The following is a 26348-nucleotide window of genomic DNA, read 5'->3' on the forward strand; positions in this document are numbered from 1 at the left end:
AGCTCAGACAGAAAGCAGCAGTTTCATGGGCATAAAAGTGAACCTTTGCATGACCAAAGTGTCACTAATAACTAACTAATTATTCACAAGAAAACTGTGTGCACACAATAACTGCAAGTGCAGCAGGTCAAAGCAGAAGCAGGAAGTAGGGCAGTAAACTGTATTCCTGACCTTCATCTTCTCCTCCAAATAAGGAAGACTAACTGCTGGTTTGTTTTTAACCAGTCTGCTTGTCTGACTGCTCATATTTCTTGACCTGTCGGACAACATGTGTAATAATTTGATAACTAATAGAAAAGAAAACTAAACCAATTCACCAGCTTGTAATAATCTGCACATTTTCCTACTACTTGCCTGACAGTAACCTAACCTCACTCTAACTTTAACATAAAACTGACCTTACCCCAGATTTAAGATTGTGCTATTTGTCTCTATAATATGATTGTGTAAACAGATGTATGTCCCCACAGCACGAGTTATATCTGGACCACACACACAGATTGTCATCATGATCCCCGTTAGAAGCTTCAGTCGCCTCATGTGGCCTCGCCATCGTACAGTGTGTTATTAGAATTTATAGAGAGAGATAAAAGGGGAACCTTGGCAGCTGTGGCTCAGTAGGTGAAGCGGGTCATTCATTAACCAAAAGGTTTGGGGGTTTGATCTCAGGCTCTTCTATTCTGCATGCCAAAGTTTAATTTGGCAAGAACCTAAACCCCAGTTGCCCCTGACGGCTGTGCTGACAGTATGCAAGTGATGCGTGACAGAGAAAGTGCAGCATAAAGATACACTGTGTGAATATGTGAATGACAAAATTGCATTTTGAGTGTAGACCATTTACCATATATACTGTAAATAAAGAAAATTTACCTTGCAGCTGCTAGACGTGCACTTCCAGTATGAAAAACACTAAGGGACAATGCGTGCAGCTGAGAGTTAACAGTAAAAGAAGTAGGACAGGGAGTCCACAAGTATATGATTTGTGGCTTTCATTTTTACATGATAGTCAAGAAGGGTCATCAAGTGCCACAAGGTTAATCAATCAATCAATCAATCAATAAAATTTTATTTGTATAGCCCATATTCACAAATCACAATTTGTCATATTGGGCTTAAACAACAAGGTCAAATTAAAAATGAAAAATAAGATAAAAAATTGAATGAAACAAGACATGGCTCTGTGTTTACATTGAGAACCTGAATAAACTGAAGACATAAACTGGGGTTTTATTGTCAAGTTAGAAAAACACTTGCTCAGGCTATGTTCTTAAGTGTTGTAGACCATGGTGTTATTTACTGGAAATGCTACCTGCTCTACACTATGCTGCTTAGACTGTGTATCACAGTTCCATATCCAACTCATTGTCCAGTGCTCATGATCTTTTTTCCTGGTCTTCATCAAGCCTAAAGCGGAGACGGTATCGTATCATCATTGCTCCCTGGTCATGGAACAACCTCCAGTCGCTTGATGATTTTGTCTCCCAGGGAGAATTCAAAGCTCTGATAAAAAAACTGTGTAACTGCAGTTCAAAAAGTATTCCTTAGCTGGATTTATGTCTCATTATCTGCTGCATCTGTTGGAGGGTTGGGTATGGGGCAAGTAGACATCAATGAAGTTTTAGAGTTGATTCTATTAATGGGGTGGATCCTTTCTCTAACATTGTGAGATCGGAGGGCGTTTTTCAACTTTTCTATGACTTTCTAAAGATTAAATGCAGATACATTGAATGAAAAACATCAGGCACATTTAGGATTTATATATATATTTATATAAATCAAGCTGTGTGCAATTTGGTGTAGCTTTATTGAACTTAATGGGGCTGTTGGGCCTATGCGCTCAACGGAGTGCCGTTCTAGTTTGATATGCTTTATCTCTATTATTTATTAAGCTTGAAATGGTGTGCCATCTCGACCAGGTCAGGTCTATGCACTTCCCATTTAAATAAAGCCTTTTTCATTTTGAAACAAATGACATTAATGCATTTCTTTTTAAAACTTATATTTAACATTAAAAATACAGAATGCACTGGGGCAACTGAAATAACTTTGAAACATAAGACGTGTGTCAGATGAAACCCAAGATCAGGAGATATTTTGCTTCCTGAATGTATCCATTTTAAACAGCATAGAGTCCGTTTATTCAGTTTTAGCCCGCTGGGTTGAGCTTCATATTTACATTTTTATCTAGAATCCAGTTAGTCATGCAAACAACCCATGCAAATCGTCTGACCTGCCATTTCCATTTCTAACCGGTGACTGTGACAGTTGGTGCTGGCTCATAATGAACAGCTGCTACCTGATTGTTGAGTAGTAGGAATAGATAAAGTTTGGAGTTTATAATGCTCTTGTCTATACTTTACATCCATCTGGTACTTGATTCACTTATCTGTTCTTTTTTTATAATTAAAATGTTTTTTTAATCATTGAACATTTTCCTGAACAGATATATTAAATTGTGGTATTTTAGATATAATAAAGTAGCAACAGCAAAATCACTTCACATCTAACCGACATTTCCCCTGGAATTTTGTCTAGTTGTAAGTTACTATCCCTGTTTCATTCTCTCTTGCTGCTGGGCTCCACTGGAGGAACAGCTGGTTTATGTGTGGGAACTTCCTCAGTAGTGTGGTGAATAAACTTTTACATACTGTCCGTTTTGGTTGTGGCTTGTTTATTGCAGTTAACCATTGGCCTATGACGAGCGTGCCACGGTTAACACATATCAGTGGTGGATGCACAGAAAATATCGCTGCTCTGACTCTATCACTCTAACACTATTTGTTTTTACTTGCTAAGGTCTTCATGCATGCACAGTATTAGGTATTACACTGCACTTCACCTGCTGTCATGTTCGTCTTTGTGTCCTCTCTTCTCTGCTGTCCTGCTTTGTCTGTTTGGAGGAGCTGAACCCTGCCTACTGTCAAACAGCGTCACAGAGAGCAGAGCAGAGAGGAGAGGCTGCAGGCACCATTAACACCAACAACAACTTTCACTCACTGGTCTCCTAAAGTACCGATAACATGTTCTCTGTCCTTCCAAATTTTGGATCAGGTGAGACCTGGAATCCCCAGGAAATTAGAGTCATCCCTACTGGTGCATCCATGTATTTTTTTTTACATTTGCACACACAAAAAATGCTGCTCACGCTAGAGCCGTCAAGATTTGGCGTTTTTATATGGAATAAAATTAGAGAAAGTAATACAAGACAACCCATATTCTGCCGTATGCCCTCTTTAAATGTCTGCACAAGGTTTATGTCTTGTGAGGTCACTGTGTCAGACTAAGCACACATCATACATACATCCTGTTAAATGCTCTGTATTTATATAGCACTTTTCTAGTCTCAGTGCATCTATGGGCAACACTTTCTCTATGAGAACGGTACAGCTGTCAGGGGCAATTAAGGGTTCAGTATCTTATGTCAATAGGGAAGAAAGGGATCATGGCAGGACACAGTTCTGAACCCTTGCTAGCTCTACCAGCCTTCTGCTGTCATTTGCTCCTTGGCTGCATCGCTCATACTGGCATACATACAGAGGCAGCTGGTATAGAGTCTGATCATAGAGTAATTAGAAGGTTGATGCTTTAGTTACCGGCTTAGTCACGCATATTGAAGTGTCCTTGGTCAAGATCCCCAACCCCAAAAGCAGGTGAAGGAAATGTGTGAGTATTTAATGAATAGTGACAATGTGAACTGTTACGTAAAGCAGTTGTTCAAACCAGGATAAGTGATGTAAACGCAGTTCATTTACTCTGTACCACTCTCTGGTCCACTCCCTGGGTTGCCGTTGCCATTTACATACAGTATTTTTTTATCTACTTTTAATCTGGAATGTTCTTATCGGGATCTCCCTCCATCAAAAGAACTCAAATATAAAATATTTATACATTCACAGTGGATAAAAACCTTACATATGTGATGATTAAACTTAATTTTGGCATCGAATTCGGATACGGGTCACATGGCTGTTTAGACTGAGGTTGCATTTCAAAAAAATCGGATCTGTATCTGATTTAGAAGCACATATCTCCCCTCCTCTCCTCTCCTCACCAGCAGTCAAAATGTGATTTATGAATTGCCAGCTTTGGCATGTGCGGGCTGCTTTGTGTCCAGTTGAGAAGCTGGCAAATGGAATTCGTAGCTACCGACTGTATTTTCGCCACATTGGGAGCTAATGAAAGACAAGAAAAGGAAACAGAGTGAGGAGAGAAGAGGAACACTTTGTTGAGGGTTTAATGTACTTGGCACTTTTACAGTATAAAACAGCAGCTCATCATGACTTGGTGAGGATGAGTGTGTAGCAGGACAGGCAGTCCTGGAATAAACTCGAATCAGTGTGAGTGGCTTTCCTTCACATGTTCACTGTTTGCAGAGAAGAGGTTGCAACACATGAATGAAACACTACACATTTTGAAATGTGGAAAGGTCTCGTGGATAGTGCATGTTCAGCAGACTGTACATCCTTCACACTCCCTCCCTGGTGTAATGGGTTTCTGTGTGGCAGTAGGCGAACTCAATCTATTCCACAGCGTGAGCCACGAGCAGGAGATGGGAAGTGACAAGGACAGAGAGTTTGTGAGGTAACCAGGGAGGAGGCTCACTGAGGTGAAACTGGACTTAGTGTTGGCCAGGTTTCACAGAAAATGCAGCACAATTAACATTGTCCCTTTTCTGTCTTTTTCCCATCCAGTGGGTGCTGGCCTTTGAGATCTTCATCCCCCTGGTCCTCTTCTTCATCCTCCTGGGCTTGAGGCAGAAGAAGCCAGCGATTCCTGTCAAGGAAGGTAGGCAGACATATTGGGATGCAGATGGAGACGGCGATGTGATGGCTTCCATTATTCAAGTATCCATTATGTTGAATGGCGAGTGTTATTGTGATATTTCTTTTCACCAAAAGGATTTTTAAAAACACTCTGATTCCTTGACCTTGTTAAAGCTTTATTTATATCTATACTGGTATAACCTGAAATGTTCCCACATACAACCATCTTCTTGTGGGATAAATGCATGTTTCCACTTCTGAAACTGTCTTTTCTTTAAGCAGTTCATTTCTTTTCTTTGTGCTCCATTAATTTCCACATGTGCATGTAAACAACAAATGTATGCAAATCGGAACTGCAGCTGGGCTCATTTGTATCTGCACTTCTAGTGAATACACCCTGCTTATTGTGGTGACAGAAACTGTTGTCACTGATCTTAATTTGATAGTGCGGTGAGGCAAATTTGTCATTTCTTTTCGTTACATGGTGGTAAATAGAAGATGTGTTTTCTGTACACATGATTTGCCCCAGTAGAAGCATGTGTGTAGTAAATAGAAGGAGATTTCTTTACTTATTCAACACCTTTTTAAAACGCAGCTCTACAGAAAAATAGAAGTGATAAATATAGCCTAATAAATATAGCCTAATAATCTAAAAACAAGAAACAATTAAAAAACATTCACACTAAAACTTGATTAGAAATCACAGTAGATCCCATGGGCTGGTGCCTGAAGTTCTAAAATTGAATAAATTGATGTAAAACCCTAAATTCAACTGCGGAACCCACAGTTAACCAGTGAAGAGCAGGAAGAGCAGGAAGGATGGGTGTGTGATGTGGTTGCTTCTCTGAGCTTCTTTTAAAAGCCTGGCAGAAGTGTTTTGTATCAGCTGTGGTTTTTAGGCGGTTCACTTGTTGATTCAGTATAATGTGGAAACTTAAAAATAGAGAAGCACGGGCGGAGTAAGCATCACCAAGCACAAAAAGGAGAGAACCTGTTAAGAGAGATATGAGGGGAACCAATCAGAGCCACATCACTTATGCCCACGCTGTTTTTCACTGAATAACCCCACCTTTGTTTTTCTTTGTAATCCATGAGCTGGAACAGAGCACAGACATCTACTACACAACTGAATACGCACTTACAACCATATATGTGGCTTATCTCAAGAACTGCTTGTTTCCCCTTCACACATGATATGATATGTTAATGTTAACGCCTGCGTGAACAGTGTGTTTCAGCAGCTCTTAAGTCGCGCTGCTCTATTAGACGATAGAAGTCTGTTTCTCTGCACATCGCACACGGATCATGGCAAAACAGACTCTGGAAAGCATCTTTCACCGCAGTTACAATGTTCACCTGTCGAATATGTCACAACCATTAATATTTGCAACACTTCCTGTATCTGTTTCAGAATAAAAGCACCGCAGTGTTTTACTGAATCCATTAATTTATTTGAACACGATTGTTATTTCAAGGCTGACAGATGCACGGCATCATAGCGTAATGTCCTAGCATTTAGTTAGTACATAACCCGACTTTTATTTGATTTAAAATAGTAGTTATACCAGAAACCTCACATAGCATCTCCACAGCAGAACCTCAGCAGACACGCTGCCTGTGTGAATAACAGACAACTGCCATACGCAGCAGAACTGCGGCGCTCCGTCATGCGAGCAGTGAGGCCTGGACGTGAAGGCCTGGGGAAGTGCAGTGTCAAATTTGGTACAAGTTGGAAGTTAAATGTTAATGAACAGCGTCCATGACAAAGGCAACGACGACGGATTCTCGTCATGCTTTATCAAACTTTCAATAAACAGATGAACAATTCTTTTTGCAGCATTGGTGCAGCTGCAGGGTTCTGTGAGTCCAGCAGCAGGTCTTTATTTGCTGCAGCTCAATTACTGCAGGTCACCTTTGCAGTTTCAGAAGGAAAGCTGCAACAAGCATCACCACAGGACAAGCAAACAGCCCAAACAGGCATCTTTAGAACAGGCACTGTTTGACGAAAAGCTAATCTCTAATGTTCCTTTGAGGGAGGGGGTCATACTTACATCTTCTCTCTTCAACAGCATGAACATATAGAATAATTCAGGGATCTAGAAACTTTATACAAACAACTTGCGTTCTGCTGCCTTCAGAGTTTCATTAATTGTAGAAACAGCTTTTCATGTGTCATAGAACACTCATATTCATTTATATTTAGACAGCAACGCTCCTGCTTCAATCATCTTTGAGATCAATCTGATACTTATTTAAATGCATCTCTGGGTTGGAATGTGTTTCATTAGAATGATGTTTAAAAAACATGTGAAAACATTCACACTAAGAATACCCAGAAAAAGCCATAAGGCGAAAGGGAGTTGTTGAAAGTTATTTAGTTTCCTGTTGCTGATAAAATCTCCACCGTAGCAGCTGAGGGACACTGTGCCAGAATCTGACGTGGCTCTGAGATGTCTCTTCTTGCATCATCAAAGTTTTAGAGGCATTTTCCATTAAAGTACCCCAGACACATTGTTTTCTTTCTTATTTAAATGTGCTTCCGTGCACTTGTGCACACAGCTGGTGGGAATCTCTGAGGGGTTGAGGGGAGGGGTGGCGGAGGTGTACACTTGTGTTAGAGTGACGTCCTCTGTCCTCCTCTCTGCCTGAATTTGCATTATTTGATGTTTCAAATAGAGAAAGTGAACTTTGCTGACTCACTTCTGCCTGAATCTGTCCCCATTACCATGATGCATTTTCAGGGTTCAGTGTGTAGAATGTAGTGGCATCCAGTGGTGGAGTTGCATATTGCAGCCAACTGGTTATTCCTCACCACTCCCTCCCCTCCAAGCATGCAGAACCTATGGTGGCCCTCAGGTGACATAAATATATGAGAGCCCTCTCTGCAGCCTGTGTTGGTTTGTCCACTAAGGGTCTCTGTAGAAACTTAACCCAAACAATTATTCTTGTCTCAGGTGATTTTACACAAGTGAAACAATCATTATAAATATAGTAGTTTATTTCTAAATCCTACACACTGGACAGAAAAGCTGTTTGTTCATATGCTGCTGTTACAAATATGTGATTTTGCTTCTACTGTGTACTGTGACTCCATTAGTTCACCTTTTATTATTTGTTTGTTCTCAGTGAATTCCTTGTCGTTGTAGCCACTGTAGCACCCAATTTATTTTGATATTTGTTCTTTTGTTCTTTCACTTCATCTCTGTCTCGTCTCTGCTGTTCTTCCTTTTTTGTTCTTTCTTTCCGGCTCTGTTTTTCTTTCTCCTTTGCATGATGCATGTCCTCAACGTGTCGGACGGACCAGTGTGTAAGTGTCACCATCACATCTTTTCCACCTGACACCAGAAGGCTGATGTGATACATTATTCATTTCCCAGTTTTGTGGTTGTGTGCATATACCGTATGTCAGCCTAATACTGATTCCTGCTGTGTATCATGGACGACCATCTCTGAGAACCTGAACATTTCAGCCACTCAGCAGCTCATAACACTTTTGTTCTTTGATATTTGTTGAATTCTCAACTCGAACGTTTGATTAACAATCTTGTTTGTATGAAAAAAACACTTATTCTGGACGGGAAAGGTCTCTTTCCTTAAAGTCATGGATGCAATAACAAAGTGGATAGCTTGTATAATAATATCACAACAAAGAAAAAAGATGGTGCAGCTTTGTGGCTAGGGTTAGCCACATGCACTGTGCATGTTTTGGCTTTGCTTCTGCCAGGATAATGGTGGATAGAATCAGATATGACGGCAGTGCACTTTTGAATGCTGCATTGGGCTTTTTGCGGATTTTGCACTTATTCTGTCCACTCTGCCTACCGTCGGAGATCACTCTGGTCATCGTCTCCACTGAGTGCATATCACTGCAGACAGGCACTGTGCAGCTATGTGATGTTCTGTGCCGCCAAACCAGGTATTAAGAAGCTGACCATGTCTTGACTGGAGGTTTTAGCAAACATTTTCAAAGTTTTGCCAAACTGCGATCTACACAATGTCAGCTGGATTTTATCTATGTAGGTGCATTTTAGTTTGTGGCAAAATGCAATTTGGTAGTTTAGGTTAGGTTATGGCTGCAGGCGGATGGTACAAAATGGTTATGCTATCATGGGTGTGTTTTGGGTGTAACATGCAATTAACCAATCAGAATGCCATCTCACATTCCTTTTAAAGTCAGGTGAGTTTGCACCTTGGTGGATAAGCCAGAAATTGAAAGAGAACACATATCTGCAGAGGAAATGCATTCACTTTGCACACGTGCAGATCATCTGTGTGTAAAACAGAGTAAATGGGCTTTATTTACAGTGTACAGCACTTCTCCAGATTTATCCCCCCCTCAAAGTGCTTTACATTTCAAGTTGTATTCACCTATAAACACATATTCATAGTACTTCCATACACAGCACTGTTTCTACCACACACCAGTCATCCACTGTCAGCACAGCTGTCAGGGGCAATGTGGGGTTCAGCATCTTGCCTAAGGACACTACCAATTGCAGATGGGATTAGATTATAGAACCCTCAACCTTTTGGTTTGTAGACAAACCTCTCCACTTCCTGAGCCGCAACCGCCCAATGTATGCGTGTTGAGCAACTGCCTAAGTCGTTGCATAATACTGTTTTGATAATGAGCCAAAAAATAACAGTAAAATGCGGCACCTCTAATGTGAGAGCGAAATGGCTGTGCTCTGCCACACGACAGCATTCTGCCTGACCACTGTTTTCAGTATTTTCCAGTACATTTGTAGCTTCTGGCCACCTTAGATTCTCATGTTTGATTTGACTTTTGTGGAAGAGACCTTTCTTGGATGAATTTTCTGACTTCCAACCTTTATGAGCCTCTGATTGACTAAAGTGTGTGTGTGTGTGTGTGTGTGTGTGTGTGTGTGTTTACATTCATTTACCTCCCCCTGTGAGTGTGTTCCTCCATCATCACCACAGAGGAACACAATTGTATAAATGCGGATGTAAATAATCTGATCTGTACACAGTCACAGTGTTCACAGTAAAGTCAATGAAACAATCATGTGACCGACCATTGTCACACTTTTGGTTTAATCATTTCTTTCAGACGTCATCAAAAGATCTGAACGTTTGCTCTTCTGTTTGTTTATCTGCAGTAAATTAATTATACAAGACAAATCTGTGCTTCCTGTGACTTTACATGTGCAGCCTCTGCCTGTGTGCTGTGAGTTTTGTGTGTTTGGATAATTTGTGGCCACAGAGTCAGTTGGACCCATTTGACTGATTCTGTGAAACCATGTAATTCTTGTTCCATACATCGGGCTGTGTACTTAATGCTGTCTCTTATAACTTAACAATGGACTGATGATATGTTTAACACCTTTATTCTCAGCTTGCAGGTCAGAGAGGACCGATGTCAATGAGCTAAATAAATGGACCTATTTCATATCTTTACATTTTCCACTTGCTCCCAGACTCACTTCCATTATTCAAACACTTAATGGCACTGGGAATTATCACTTGATAATTGATTGCTAGACCCTTTTAGCATCAACAAAGCACCTTTGTATAATTCAAGGTGATGCATATAAATCCTAAAACCCACATTAAGCAGATCTGGATTTAACTTAAGACGGTGGGCTCTCTAACTTCCTGAGGTTTAACAGCTGGAGTCTAAGTGCTGGCAGTTCAGCTTCACTCTGTTCTTACATTAAAGTCATGAACCATAATTGCTGAAGTTAACAAACCCTAATATCTTACAAAGTAGAAGATATATACAAATAAGTGTCCTAAAATATATCGTGCACACTAGACAACACAAATATAAATGTCTGCTTAAACAGTAATTAAGTCAAAGCTAAATTTGAATTATGAAGATAGCTGAGTGTAATGTCCTCTGTGAAGTAGTCAAGCTCCTCACAGTGTTTCTTTGAATGCTTTAATTACCTTTGTCCTTCATGATCTTGCAGATGTTTGAAAGGCTGTTGAATGCATTTTATCAATAGTCTGCTGTGTAGAAGTAAAGGTCAGAGGTTCAGTGTAACTTTATCTTCTGAAGAAATGAAACCTCTCCTGTCACTGGAGTCTCCTGGCAGCAGCACACAGGACAGGTTCATGTAAAAATAACAGCAGCCAAAATCCCTGAAACGTAATGAAGGTCCCGAGTGTTTTGCAGTCAGCAGAAATCTGCGAACATTAACGTCCTTTTCAGACATAGAATACAGTGTGAGAGGACTTTGTCACTCATGAGTGAGTGCAGTTAAAAATAAGAGGAAGAGTTTCACTGCAACACTAATGGATTGTAAAACTCGTTGAAGCTGTAGGTAATTATTTTTGATTAAAGCTAGGGTTGGTAATCCTGGAAGAGCTGGCAGGAGCAGGGTACACTTAGAGAAAATGCAAACGATACATCCCACCCTGTCAGCCCTGTTGTCAAAGCTACATCCCCAAAACACATGAATACCCACTTACAACTACTAGAAGCCGACTTTCCTGTGTCTCGCCTCTGCTTCAGCGATGTAGGTCCCCCCAGCTGAAGACTGGTCATGCACAGTTAGAGCACAGGCAGGTTGGTCAGAGAAACACAGTGAGTGTGTCTATTACCACAGACACTGTTTTTATTGATGGCCAACAGGACGTGAAGAGGAATTCAGTAGTTAAAATAAAAAAAAAAATTGGAAATAAATGTGAAACCCTAAGTTTAATGTCATGAGACTAAGAGATGGTTATCTCAGCAACTTCCTTCCTTAGATAACATATGCAAAGATTTTAACGGCCCACTGACTAAATATCTGCTGGAGCATCAGCCAAACCGCAGTGTCATGGTTCAAAGACTACAAACAGCCCTACCTTTGATCATGATCATCACTTTGCCGTCTGAGGTGTAGAACCCAAAATACTTCCACAAGCCTCCTCTCAGAATACATACTTTACATTATTCCAACCGTTATGAAATTATGATATAATTGTCTTCAGAGAGCGACAGGTGGATGATATGAATGATGAGAGGGAGAGACGGTGAGCTGGAGGAGGAAGTGTTTTGGTGGGTGGATGTACCGCACAGGTCCCACACTCGCACACAAGCCTAGCCGTACAGTAACCACGGAAACACTGGCCGATTATCAAGAGCTGAAGTTTCCTTTTTTTTTCCTGAGCCAGTCAGCTTTCATGGACTGAGGAGTAAAAAGGTGATTTCCTGAGCAGCAACTCAATGAAAGTTCTGTGTAGTCAGCGTTGACATGTGGGAGCCTCTCTGACCGTCAGCTGCCCTGCTGCCTTTCAGGTGACACCTTTTATTCCTTTCCCACTCTAACACAGAGTCTCTCCCTCTGCTTTTCATTTCTCATTGTCTCTTTTTACTCCCTTGATTTTTTTTTTTCATGAGAAACTCCCTACCTGTTGGTCCTCATCCTCTTTTTCTACATCTTTATCCTCTGTATTATCTTTACCACCCTCCTGCAACATCCTCTCCCTTTGTCTGTGGGTTTGTCTTTTCTCTTTGGGCCCCCCCCCCCACCCTCCTGTCCAGCTTTTTACAGCGCAGCCCCGCTCACGTCGGCTGGCATCATTCCCATCATGCAGTCACTTTGCCCAGATGGACAAAGGGATGAATTTGGTTTCCTGCAGTACAAGAACTCCACGTGAGTTATAAAAAAATTATAATAATAATGTGAAATAATCCAAAGAAATACCAGTAATGATTACAAAGTAAAATAAGCAAAACAAATGTACCTCATTGTTCCAGTTCGACATGCATTTGAGGGAATGCATTTCTTTTAAATCATTTAAAATCCCTCTTTGATGAGGAAGCACATGTGACCAAATCACTGCTTCTCTTTTCTGACACACAAGATTAAACAGGTAGAATACTCACTCTCGTCCTCGCTCTTTACTCTTCATTTTGCCCTTAGTTTCTTCCTATAACATGAGCCTAAAATGATTTTTGTAATAAGAAAGTATTATGAAATATGAACTATGAACTCCACATGTCAAGCTTTTTATTTTGATGAAGAACATTTTCTGTCTCGGTTGTCATGACTCTTAGTGTCACCCAGCTGCTGGAGCGGATCCGTGAAGTGGTTGAAGAGAACCAACTCTTCACCGCTGACCGGCCTGGTTTGGGTCAAGAGTTGGAGACCCTGCAGCGGCATCTGGAGAGTCTCAGCTCCACCCCCTTACCACCAGACTACAACTTCAACAAGAGCCAAGGTCTCACACACAGCCATTCTTAATCTGAGGTGTTGGTGTCATGACACTTTACCTTCCAGCTCTCTGTCTAGTTATTTGATTGGACAAAAAAATGAATGAAAAAGCTTCTGTGACACAGTCGGAGTTAATGTTCTTATGATAATATTAATATGTACGTGTGTGTGTGTTAGCATGTGGATTTGTGACCTTCACAAACTAGTTATTGACACATCTTGACTGTTCTGCTGTACTCTGGACAAACAATGATTTGACACCCAACGACTGTAAATTACCCCAAACATATGAGTCTGCATTATGGAGAAGGAAAAGTCCAGTCATACTTGACAATATTTTTGCTGATTAGATTAGATATGAATCCATTTTATTGTCAGAAGCTCTTCTGAAATTTGTCTTGCATCCCAATACGTCCATTGCCTCACATAAAGATAAACATATATGGATATCAGTGATAGGTCAGTATCAGCAGAGAAAATACCTATTTAAGGTGGGACTTAGAGCATTCAGTCATTTATAATATTTACAGTCTATACTGGGCAAATAATCAAACATTTATCAAGAGGACATGGCTCCAGTTAAGACTTCATAATCTTTATAATATGATGTCACAGATAACACTGCAGAAACACAAAATCTTAGATTTATGACTGTGTGATCTGCTCATCTGATATAAATGAATGTTATGTTGGAATGTTGAGATTGAAGACTGCTGGTTTGTCCAGAAGCTGACCAAAGCTCTCGCCTCAGTGAATAAAGTATGCATCCACAGAAAAAAGGGTCCGTTTGAAATAACCATGTGTGTATGTATGTGCATGTGGGTGTGCAGGCTTCACACTGGCCAGCGTGCTGAAGAGCCAGTCGGCTTTCCATCAGTTCCTGGTGAAGAACCTCTCCCTGTCCAACTCCACCAGCAGCCTGCTGCTCAACATTCCAGTCAGCGTCAAAGAGGTGCTCCACTGTTTCTCAACAAAAACACATTTGTTTCATGTTAACTCACTCCACCTCAACTCCGTTCAGTGCAGGCCGTTGGCCATTTGCATAATATGATCAAGTTTGAACAAATGCATGTTTCTGCTTTTCTTGTGATGTACTTAATCTGTACAGCAAAACAAAACATACAGAGCAGACAGGAAACAGGCAGAGAGCTCGAGGAAAGCACACACACAAAACGTGACAGAGTTTAGAAAAGGGCAAATTATCTCCTCGAAAGGCCCCATTTTCTAAGATTTAAAGTCAAGTGATTGGCTACTGATTAGAAGTGGAAACAAACCAAATATGTTGTATTTATGTGTTTAGAGAGTTTAAACAACACCTCTTTCAAATACTTGCATTATAACAAAGAGCAAAGAAAAAGATCAGGTGGGACAGGCGTGCAGATCATCTAAAACATGCATGTTTATACATAAAAATATCTCTATTGGCTAAAATGTCTGTGGTTTTTGAAAACAACATTGCTGAATCAATGTTTAAAAAAGTAGAGTGAGATGTTTTGTAATTACCTATTAGTTGCAGTGAAGCACAGTTTCCTCACCACTCGTAAAATGTGTTTTTAAGGATGAAGTCTCCATGAACATGGACCTGGAAGTTTTGTAATTCTGCCGATTCAGTTTCACCTGCTGTCAGAGGCATGACAAGAGCTGAGTCTTAGACAAGAAACAGTCCAGTATGAGGTGTTGGCTTCTTGAACTTTTGGCACTGGAGGTGAAATGACCCAATGCAGTGAAGCAAAGCTTGGATCCCTGCATGTGCACCAAATCTGTTCAAAGTAGCTTGAACCCAATTTGATTGACCTTAATAAAACAATAATAAAAAGAAAAAAAAAAATCAAAATTAAAGATGCTAACCATTGAGTGGATCTGTACTGATTTTCATGTGCAAATTTTCTGTGACGATATTAGGTAATTTGTTTTCCTGAGTATTTTTTTTTTTGTGGTGGCTATGGGCTTATGGTTTTGAGATACACACACTTTCAGCACAAAGTAATAACCTTGTTGCATGTCATAATCATGTATGTGTGTGTGTGTGTGTGTGTGTGTGTGTGTGTGTGTGTCCTGTAGGTGCACAGCCTTATCTTTGGTACGTCTACTAGAGCTGGTGGACAGACCCAGAGTTGGATTCAGGGGGCAAAAGACAGTAGTAAAAAACCTGGAGATAGAGTTCTTCATCTGGAGGTAAGTTTAAACACTACTCAGACTCTCTCTCTCTTTCTCACGCACACACACACACACACGCATACACACACAGAGCTCTGGAAAATAAATAGGAGACCACTCCTTGATTTGTCTTGAACCTGAATCTTTATGTGGCAGCCATGTCATTCCTGTGTTTGTTGAATATGGAATTATTGTCAGTAATTTAAAGAATACTTAATTACTTTCACCCATCATGACAACCAGCTGAGAGTAGGTTAATGGTGCCCTAACCTCCTACCTTCATCCCCCGAACCCTAACCCCCTCCTCAGCAACCCCAGGACTTTTGAATTATTTCACTGTTTACAACTGCCTTTTATTTTGACCTCTTCCAAATATACAGTTAAAGTTTTTGTTTGCAAATTAATTTCTTCATAATTTCCATTTGCAAATAGAACATTATGCTGTGCCTAAGTGAGCTGCCCAGCTGAACAGGAGCCAAGTCACTCAGCATTAAGTTAGTCTGAGTTACTGTAGCTGTGCTTTAGCAGCTGTAAATGATGTGCTACGTAAAAGTATGAATATCAAACCTATAATTACTTTACAATCAAAATCATCATCCAACTGTCACATGAAGTTTCTTTCTGTCTTCCTGCTCACCTCCCCTCTGCAAGCGTCAAACTGCTTCTGGAGGCAAGAGCTCGGCACGGCTCGGCAGCTCAGTATGAAATGTCTTTTTTCTTGGCATAGACACAGACCAGTGGCTGGAGAGCATGATGAAAACACTCTGATAAAACCACTGTCCCCGACCTGCAGCAGACGGACACAGTTAACGACAGCTGACGAACATATTGAAACGTTTAGCAGCTAAAGAGCCAGATATTTCCCTCAGGAGTTAGACAACACGAAACCACAACTAAGTTAATTGAAGTGAAAATTACTTATTGAATCATTTTCGCTCTCCTACAGCTGTGTTGAGTAGTATTTTCTTGGTTTTAGAAAGAATGAGCAAGTGTATTATCTTATTAACGGTGATGTCTATCTGCTGCCCCCACCCCTAGGAGAGGCTGCTGGGAAATGTCCACAGTGTGGATGGAGGACTGATATACAAAGCCTTACAGGACCCAACAAAGGCAGCACACAGACAGGCTCTGCTCACACTGATGTCTCAAGCTTTAGGCCTCACTGAGGTCACAGGAAACCAGGGAAATGACCAGCAGGCCCTGAAGGAGGTGGAGGTAAACCTGCTGATTCAGGCCTTTTGCAATTTTTTAATTTAGACCTAGGTTTATTTTTCTTTTGGCTGATTTTTGTAGTAGGTCTATGATTCCCTTTGATAATAATTGACTTTGTTAGGAGATGTTAAATAGAAGTTGGATTTAATTTAACAGAAGCTTTTTCCATATATAATAAATTGACTCAAATCTACAGCTGCACTCATCTGTATAGATCATGTGACTGTCCATGGACGAGGGTTTGACATACTAAGTCAGTATGGTCCAAAACTATGACCAGTGTGTGTATGACAGTGGGAAGTCCTATGAATATCTAGGACTGTATGCAGGGAAAAATAATTTCAAAGTTTTAACACATTTGCAGATTTATGATTGATTATTTATTTTAAAAGCTAACAAGCACTGTGATCCTGTCAAAAAGAAAAATCACTCCTCTCAGAGCAGGCAGGTGAAAAAACATTTCACCTGTTTTCACATATAAAAAGAACCTCCTTGCTTTCCTTTCAGGGCTTCCATACTTCTGAAATATTTATTGAGTTCATTTGTGGAATGGCAGCAGACTAGCATTAATTCAGTTTTTACATTCAGGGACTGTCAAGGACCCTCTTTCCAGTGGATAAAAAAACATATAAATCAGGACACTGAGTTCACAATGTTGTTTTTCACCTGCATGTGACAGTATCAATATAAAGTTATGAAGGCATTTAATATTGATAATTGTCAGTTGTACTTCTGTAACTTTGAACAGAGTGCCTCACTGCAAATGTCTCTATGGGGAGATTGTCTGTAAACATAATCTGTCATCTACATATATAAATTGTCGTTAATGTCTCAGCTCTTCGACCTGCTTCCGTCTCCACAGGGGATCCTCCTGACTGGAGCCACGCTGGAGACCCTCACCTGTGGGGAGGGCGGAGTCAGTGAGCTCAGCAACATCCTTTTGGTGCCTGAGAAGCAGCAGCCCACATTGCAGGCCTATCGCAGTGCATTGTGCAGCGGAGGGGAGGCTCAAAGGTCCGAGCGCTTCAGGCAGATGAGCCTCGAGCTGAGAGAACAGATCAACACACAGAAGGTCATTGAGAAGGTACAACAGAAACACATCAGCTACTTCATACTTCATTTTATACAATTAAAAAGTTAAAGGCAACTTATGGTATTTTTCAACCTGGGCCCTGTGTTTATATTTGTGAGTGTTGAAATGAATGGTACTTAGAAAAACCTTTGTCTCCAATGGAAGACGCGACACAACAGCAGTGGCTACAATGTTATCTTATGGGGCAACTGTGACGGTTCACGATAAGTTCACTAAAACCTCTTTTTTTCAACCATCTGTTTTCCAACTGTGCAGCAGTTTGTTGTCACTCCTCCGCTTGTTGCCTCTCTCTCTCTCTCTCTCTCTTTCTCTTGCTTTGTTGACTCTTCAATTTCTTGGAATTCAAACAAATGGGGATGACCATTAAAGTCAAATGTTTTATTGACCTTGTCCACCTCAGCAAAAGATTCACTCTTTATAATTTCACACTGTAAAATTCAAAAGAACGAGACTTCTCATGAAGCGAGTCATTTTTAATGTAGCCAGACCATTTGATGGACTCTTGTAGTTGCCCCATCAGATAACTTTGTAGCCACTGCTGTTGTGCCGCAGCTGCCGAAGGGCCCAGGTTGAAAAATACTGGATCCTCTTTAATGTTGAAAAAACATGAAAAATGGCCTTTCATTCAGCCATTCACAACACACACAAACACTTTATTCACTCACTACCTCCCTTCCTCTCCTCCTCCTCCACCCTCATCTCACCAGCTTCTCCTGAACAAACCCAACTCTTGGGCTCCACTCTCTCAGTCCCACCTCGGGTCTTTGTTGAAGGACCTCGTCGATGTAGAGAGGCTTCTCAAGGACGTAGACATGCTTTCTGGCCTGGCCCGCCTGCTGCCCAAAGGAGCCTGTGCTGGTCGCTCTCCGACCTCCCCGCCGAATATGACCTGGCCCCTTAACGCCACCACCTGGGGCCCCAATGCAACTGATATCCCCCGAGAGGAGGGGGAGAAAGCATCCGAGGGAGGGGGAAGAGCAAGAGGAGGGAAGGAGGAAGCAGAGAATCCTCATTCTCAGTTTTCAGCGTTTGTACAACTGTGGGCTGGACTGCAGCCAATTCTGTGTGGGAACAACAGGTGGGTGAGACGTTACAAACAATGACAAGACGAGAGCTGCAGTACAGTTTTGTCGGTGTGAAGAACATCTGCTCGTGTTTTCATGGAGAAATTGAATCTATTTAAAGGAGGATTTCATTGCAATATTGCTTGTGTTCAATTGTTGTGTCACTTTAACCATATCATTTTTCTATATAAAACACTGCAGATTTGATGATATACCCCCGAAATGTAGTTACTTAAAGATGACGCCACAGTTTCTTACCTTTTAGCTCAGGTGAAATCCTACAGATTTTCTTTTTGTGGACACTTTCTCCCTCTGAACCAAATTTTCAGTTAAATCCTGATTGAATTGTATATTTTATGTTTTTTTTACATCAAGGCTCTAATATCTAAAAACCATTTAAAAAGATCAGCAGTTAGTACTTTTCATGAGGAGGTTTTATATCGACGTGGGATGTTTAGCTTGTTCTGGAATCGTCTTCTGAGGGTCAAAACACTGATAGATGCAACATTAAACAAGAGAAAACAAATCAAATTAGACTCAGTAACAGCCCCCTTTAATTCAGTCATGCCACCCCTTATTACACACAAGTATTTGCTCGTCACTCCCATCATATCTGTGTAATCATATTAGGGGGAGTGATTAAGTCGGAGCCTAGACACCAAACATAACCTGTTCTACTGTTGCAATAAACATTTGAACTTGAGTTTACTGACTGTACTTAATGTCAGCAGATTGAAATGATGTAAGAACGGTCTCTCTGAAGTTTATGCTCTGCATTTATGTGTCATTCAGTGTCTTCAACGATACTCAGTCCCCACCTTTTTCTATATTTATCATATTTACATTAGATTCAACATTAAAAAGGAAACGAATAATAAGAATTCAAATAACACAGTTGTGCGTGTTAAGTATGAAAAATGTATACGGGGAGCAGTGAGATACGATTACTATGATCAACTTTTGAAAAACATATAAACCTTAATGGCTCTTGTTGCAGGATCATTGAGCCAGAGGCTTTGAAGCAGGGCAACATGAGCTCTTTGGGATTCACCAGCAAAGAACAAAGGAATCTGGGTTTACTGGTTCATTTGATGACTACAAATCCCAAGATCCTCTACTCCCCCATTGGCTCTCAGGTGGATAAAGTGATCCAGAAGGTAAATACACACGACTGCCTTTGCTCTAGGTGTATGAGCAGAGTTGAGCAGTATTCTCCCTGACAGCTCTCTCACTCTATCCCATGTTGAGTAATTCTGACACTAAGGTTAATTAAGTGTGTCTGCCATTAGGTGCTTGCAAGTTGTGCTATGCGTTTATTTGAGCTGTAAAACCCAAACTATAAATTAAATAGCAATCGCAAACTGAAAATGATCTGTTCATCACTCTGGACAAGTCACCATATTCAAAAACCTCCTCATGTGAGGAGGTTGAAAACAACTATTGGAATGATTAACCCAGTCACTTAAGAAACAGTAGTAATTATCTAACCTTTAAATATAGCTTAAAACAAACCAAGCTTGTGATCATGTGTAATCATTTTACTTTATCTTATGTGTTTCAGTTTACATGTATAAGTGGCTTTGTATTTTTTCTAGGTGTTTAGTTCTATTGTCATGCCTCCACACCGGAGACAGGAAGTAGCCTGAGACATAATGTTTTCAGGTTGGCAGACCTCAAGCGGCACTGGTTGGCAGAGGCATACAACCGCATTGCATATTTCTAGTTTGATTTTTATAATCATTTTTCACCAGCTATAGTGAATTAATCATGGATTTGTTGTTTGGGCGGTATGTTTAATGCACTTATAATGCACAATCATCCATACATATATGTAGTTATATGAGATATGTCAGATTGTCATGTAAAAGCTAAAGGGACAACAGATGAAAATGTGTTTATACAGCTAACTCATTTTGTCTGTTGATTAATGAGCACTGTCCCTATCAAATAAATTAATGAACAATCCTCTATTACCTGACAATGTGAACTAATGGAATAATTGAGAAAGCAGGGAATGCAGAAAGTACTGAGAAGTACAATTTTTTGACAATGCAATTTGTTTTCAATACACAAAACATTAATCATGCACAGTCACATAAAGCCACCTGAATAATCTCGCTCTACATCTTGCTGACCTCTCAACTCCAAAATTATCTCAAGCACCCATTGATTATCTGTTAGATACAGATTATTGGCAGATCTCTTATCTGTGCAATTGGGCATAAGGCGATTGAGATAGCAGAGAGGGTCGTAGGGAGATGGATTGAAGAAGTGGCTAAAGAAAGGAGCATGAACCAAATGCAGAGGAGAACTAATGAAAGAAAATGATATCTTTCTGCACTCAGGCAAATGAAACATTTGCATTTGTTGGGAACGTGACGCACTACACCCGGGTGTGGCTGAACATCTCCGCCCAGCTCAGGACCTTTCTGGAGGAGGGTCGACTGCACAGTCAGCTGTTGTGGCTACATCAGGTATCACTTACATACAAGTAATATTTGATGGTATTAATTGTACTGTATTATCAGGATGTGAAAAGTCATCTGTGCATTTGTATTTTTTCATTAAGTTAATCTGTTGGTTAACATGTTAGGCTCCACTTACCCCCTCTCTCTCTTACTCTCTCTCCAGCTGTCCTCAGAGCTCCAGCTGCACCCGGAGCTGTTGAATGGCACCGACAGTGAACTGATGCAGAGTCTGATTGAAGGAAACTACAGTCTTCCTAATACCTCCACCCTGCTGGAGCAGCTGGACACCATCGACAACGCTGCCTGCGGCTGGACGAACTTTATGTCGAAGGTCAGTACGATGTGTTGTGAACAATGCTTCCCAACAAAAATATGATTACAAATTGATATGAGGCTTAACTTTAGTGCAATTAGCGTCACAACAGACAAAAAAAGTATCATTCATACAAAGAGGACATGCCCCACATGCCTGAGTCAGCTGCAACACCTGAACATCACCTGCTGCTGCTTGGAGTTTATGAACACTAGTGACAGAGCAAGAGATGAGATCAAAATAACATATTTATCAGTTGTTAAAAGATCCTTTTCTTGAGCAATCCAACTGAACAGCATCCAGTTTAAAAACCATCGAAAAGAACAAATCTGGATCATCACAGGTAATTCTGTGGGGCTTAGGCTTATCTAGTGGATATGTGCAGAGATTGTTCATCTGTATAAAAGCTAGATGCATGTTTCCGTTTCTTTATGAATAACTGGCCTTCATGACCAACATCCCTGACACTGATAAAATAACAATAATAATAATAAAAATGGGTTTATTTACATATTAAGTAGCAGGTGGATGATTTATAATAACTAGTTGAGCTGGCTTTTGTGATTTCCTGCTTGTATGTACAAGGCTGGTGATGATGCTTTAGGTTGTCGATTGATTGATAGGTTTGATTGAAAGATTGCTGAGACTCCTCCACCTCTGTCTGCGCTTCAATGAATATGAGTATAATACTGTTGGCCAACGATAATATTTGTTGACTTGTTCTGAGTTTCAGTTTGAGAAAAACACTTGCTGACCCCCTGTTAAAATACCAGTGTTGCAGGAATCCAGTCTGATGGCTGATCTCGGTGCAGAGTTTCGAACAAGAATCCATTTCTGCTGCGGAACATTATTTGATTGTTTGCTCTGGGCTTTCAGGTCAGTGTGGATGTCTTCAAAGGCTTTCCGGATGAGGACAGCATCGTCAACTACACCCTGAACCAGGCCTACCAGGACAACGTGTCGGTGTTTGCCAGTGAGTCATCTGTCTGTTCTGGCCTGTTTTCATCATCTCGCCTCACTTGCAGCAAGTCCGCCAACCTCTGATTTCACCCACAGGACCATTTACCTTATTCAATCCTCCACAAAGCAGCAGGAGATACAATATACAACTGTTAGTAATCACTGTTGAATAAATGGATGTCAAACCCTTTTATCACATGACTTGGCAAGATTCAAGGGAAGATTACAGGAGCTTTGTTGTCATGGTTACAATAATAAACACACATAGTCATGGTCAAGTTAAACCTCGGCAATCAGTTAGAAACAGGAATCAAATGGCAGTTTATCATGTTAGATTCCAGTGGTTCGTTGACCCATTATTTCACTTGGATGTTACTTGATGTTACTTGACCATTAAACTATAGGTGGTAATAAAGTGTTTGCACAACCTCTGAGGTCATTATTAATGGGGCGACAAGCTCCTTAGTTTGCAATCAACAAGGTAATAGAATAACTAGAAAGAGCAGGCTCTTTATTCACTAGTACAGACTATGCATGTGCAGTGTGGAGCTGAACCTAGAGAGACCATATGATGTTGGTTAGCTGCTTGAGCCAGGACGAGATTGACTTGGTATATGTTCTTTTTCGTGTCAGGTGTGATTTTCCAGACAAACAAAGATGGCTCCCTGCCACCTCATGTTTTGTACAAAATCAGACAGAACTCCAGCTTCACAGAAAAGACCAATGAAATCAGACGGGCCTACTGGCGTCCCGGGCCCAACACGGGGGGGAAATTCTATTTTCTCTACGGTTTTGTTTGGATCCAAGGTAAGTGACTGAAATCCAGCTGAATAGAAATGCTTGTTCATTATTTAGACTTAAAATACATGAGCTATATTTTAGTGCAGTGTGCAGACAGCAAAACCCCACACAGGTCCCTAGAGGAGACCGTCTGTGGTGTCAAAGGCCTTGTGTAATTTGTTTTACTTAGAAGTGGATTTATTCTGGTAAAGTGCTTACTAGTGTGCACTGTGAAGTGAGCTCACCTGTGATGATGTCATACACACTGCTACAATACTACTTTCTCCCTGTAAGTTAACTTTTATTGAAGAGCAGAGAAGATGCTCATCTGACAGAGCAGGGCCCATAGTCATGACTCTGTCAGTGAGGTGTAGAGCACAGTCACATGATGCCCAGTGTGCCGAGGACACGCCAAGTGCACCATTGATGTCTTTTCATGACACACTCACAGTTTGGTAATCGTAGATTATAGTTAGATTCACATTTGGATTTGAGAAATTATGGTCATCATATTTTCCATAATAGTGTCTCATAATGATCCGTAACAATCTGTCTGTTAATTTCACTCACTGTCATATGTACTCAGAAGGTAGAATTTATTATCTTAATATATTATTTTTGTAGAATTGTATTGTATTTCTGAACTTATTTTTAGTGTTAAATTCTGTCTAGATTTGCCTGCTTGGAAAATAATTGCAGATGTCTGATAAAGATAAAGATGCATGCCTAATCTTTATAGTGCAACACAAACATGATGATGGAAAAGAATGTTGAGGGTTAATTTCAATATTGTCTTATAAGATAACAGTTGCTCATTCACATTCATTCATTGACACATCCAGCAGACAAAATTACCAAGTCACTCTCTCCCCCCTCTATTTTCTCTCTCTCTCTCTTCTGTCTCGGTCTCCCCCTCTCCTCCAGATATGTTCGAGAGAGCCATCATCAACACATTTGTGGGCCATGATGTGGTGGAGCCTGGCAACTATGTTCAAATGTTCCCCTACCCATGTTACACCAGAGACGAGTGAGAAATGTGCTCTGTGTCATGTTGTACTTGTGATGTTCTTGTTTCTGTCGTCCTGCTTAGGTCAGTGTTGACAGTGAAAATGGAAATGGAAAGTGATTAGAAGATTAAGCAGAGATGGAAAAAAATGATTTTAGAAATTATGTTATGCTTTATGTTGTTAAAAACAATCTCTAGAATAATCTAATAATAATTCTTAATATTTGAAATGTGTAAATGAAATCAACAAATGTTAGACAGGATTCTGTGCATTTGCCATTTAGTGTGAGTTAAGACTGTATTTTTGTGTAACTGGTCTTTACTTGATCCCCTGTGCTGTGTGTGTGTGTGTGTGTGTGTGTGTGTGTGTGTGTGTATTCTTTTTCCAGTTTCCTGTTTGTGATTGAGCACATGATGCCTCTGTGCATGGTGATCTCCTGGGTTTACTCAGTAGCCATGATGATTCAGCATATTGTGGCGGAGAAGGAGCACCGGCTCAAAGAGGTGAGACTATGAGTGCATCACTGTCATCAGCATGTTTGGTGTGTCGTCTCACAATGGTTCCTCCCAGAACACGACTTCTTAATATTATATCAATATGCAGTGACACACAAACACACAGAAGACTATTCGTAATAGGGCTGCAAAGTACATTTAAATTTTGAATTGTGTAAACATCGTGCCACTTTCTCAGGTGATGAAGATGATGGGTCTGAACAATGCAGTCCACTGGGTGGCTTGGTTCATCACCGGCTTTGTCCAGCTGTCCATCTCTGTCACCGCTCTGACAGCCATCTTGAAGTATGGCCGGGTGTTGCTCCACAGTAACCCCTTCATCATCTGGCTCTTCCTCACTATCTACGCTGTGGCCACGATCATGTTCTGGTGAGATCTCTAACCTCCACTAAACAGCTCAACAACTGCACAGTTCAGACAAATTAAGGAGACACTGTGCTCACCACAGTCTAAATGCATATTGTTTTCAGCAATATTCAGATAATAACAGCAATGCTTCTAAAAGCTGCCGATAACTGACTTGCTGCATGTTTGTGTGGTCAATGTCAACACAGCCCTCCCGGTAAAAGCAAGACCTTAGCAGAGCAGCAGCAGAGTTGTAAAGCACAGGATATAGTATCAGAACAGATTATTAGCAAATGTTGTTTGAATACTTCACTGTGTCTAGGAGTGATTAGATGGAATGGTCTACATTATATGGCACTTTTCCTGGTTCATTGACCACTAAAAAGGCTTTAAACTGGAAGCTATATTCACTGCTATGCTACAGTATGCTGGACTTTTTTTATCACCACTCACACATTGATGTCAGAACAGCCATCAGGGTCAACTTAGGGTTGAAGGACGCTTTGGTGTGACAACCCACTCTACCTCCTTAACCACTGCTGCCCACAGATGGACTGAATATGTTATTTCATGAAAACTACTAAGTAATGAAGAAACTCATGTAACTTCCATTTGTTTCCAGTTTTTTGGTATCAGTAATCTACTCTAAGGCCAAGCTGGCTTCAGCCTGTGGAGGAATCATCTACTTCCTCAGCTATGTGCCCTACATGTATGTGGCCATTAGGGAGGAGGTGGCCCATGATAAGATCACTGCCTTTGAGAAGTGCATCGCTGTAAGGCCTCTTCTCTATTTTCACCTTTTTATTTGAATACAACTACATGTAGGCTCAGATCATAAGATATGCTCCCGTGGATAACCCAAATGAATAATAATAATAATAAATTCTGGCTTCCCCCCCGTCTCCTGCAGTCTCTGATGTCCACCACCGCCTTTGGTCTGGGCTCCAAGTATTTTGCACTGTATGAGGTAGCAGGTGTTGGCATCCAGTGGCGGACCATTAGCCAGTCACCAGTAGAAGGAGATGACTTTAACCTGGGGCTGTCCATGATGATGCTCATCATCGATGCCAGTGTGTACGGTGTTCTAACCTGGTACATTGAGGCTGTGCATCCAGGTATGAGGTCACTGTCCTCTGAATTCCCGCTCAATAATTTACATAGAATTCCTTTTGGCAAACATTAGTGTTTTTCCTCTCTTATAGGAATGTATGGGCTGCCCCGCCCATGGTACTTCCCTCTGCAGAGGTCCTATTGGTCAGGAAGTGGACGCGTTGAGACCTGGGATTGGCCATGGTGTGGAGGCGGGGCTGCCAGGCTCAGTGTGATGGAGGAGGACCAGGCTTGTGCAATGGACCAGCGGAGATCTGGTATGGACAATATTTAAACCAACTCATCAACTTGCACACTTTTAATTAATCATGTAACAGTTATGACTTACTTACTGTCTGTTAATGTTCTGGTTGTGTCATACTGATTATACACACGACACAGTAAATTCCTTTTCCT

At 40.8% G+C, this 26348-nt stretch overlaps 1 protein-coding gene across 3 annotated transcripts in view; it reads left to right on the forward strand.

Moving 5' to 3' along the window:
* Positions 1–26348, forward strand: part of abca2 (ATP-binding cassette, sub-family A (ABC1), member 2) — a 64782-nt gene that overhangs the window by 17429 nt on the left and 21005 nt on the right. For 2 of the 3 annotated variants that reach the window (XM_020102392.2, XM_069524371.1), the window contains exons 2-20: positions 4692–4785; positions 12256–12367; positions 12772–12935; positions 13759–13880; positions 14990–15103; positions 16124–16300; positions 17160–17381; positions 18098–18468; positions 19452–19611; positions 20800–20928; positions 21086–21253; positions 22112–22208; positions 22829–23002; positions 23900–24002; positions 24371–24485; positions 24676–24866; positions 25465–25615; positions 25753–25957; positions 26045–26209. In XM_020102392.2, coding sequence (XP_019957951.2) covers positions 4692–4785; positions 12256–12367; positions 12772–12935; positions 13759–13880; positions 14990–15103; positions 16124–16300; positions 17160–17381; positions 18098–18468; positions 19452–19611; positions 20800–20928; positions 21086–21253; positions 22112–22208; positions 22829–23002; positions 23900–24002; positions 24371–24485; positions 24676–24866; positions 25465–25615; positions 25753–25957; positions 26045–26209 — 3034 coding nt within the window. Of the gene's footprint in view, positions 1–4691; positions 4786–11174; positions 12010–12255; positions 12368–12771; positions 12936–13758; positions 13881–14989; positions 15104–16123; positions 16301–17159; positions 17382–18097; positions 18469–19451; positions 19612–20799; positions 20929–21085; positions 21254–22111; positions 22209–22828; positions 23003–23899; positions 24003–24370; positions 24486–24675; positions 24867–25464; positions 25616–25752; positions 25958–26044; positions 26210–26348 lie in introns of those variants that run through there. The other variant, XM_069524372.1, reaches the window with a different exon arrangement.

Source organism: Paralichthys olivaceus, chromosome 4, assembly GCF_024713975.1.
Source record: "Paralichthys olivaceus isolate ysfri-2021 chromosome 4, ASM2471397v2, whole genome shotgun sequence".
In the NCBI taxonomy this organism is placed as follows: Eukaryota; Metazoa; Chordata; class Actinopteri; order Pleuronectiformes; family Paralichthyidae; genus Paralichthys; species Paralichthys olivaceus.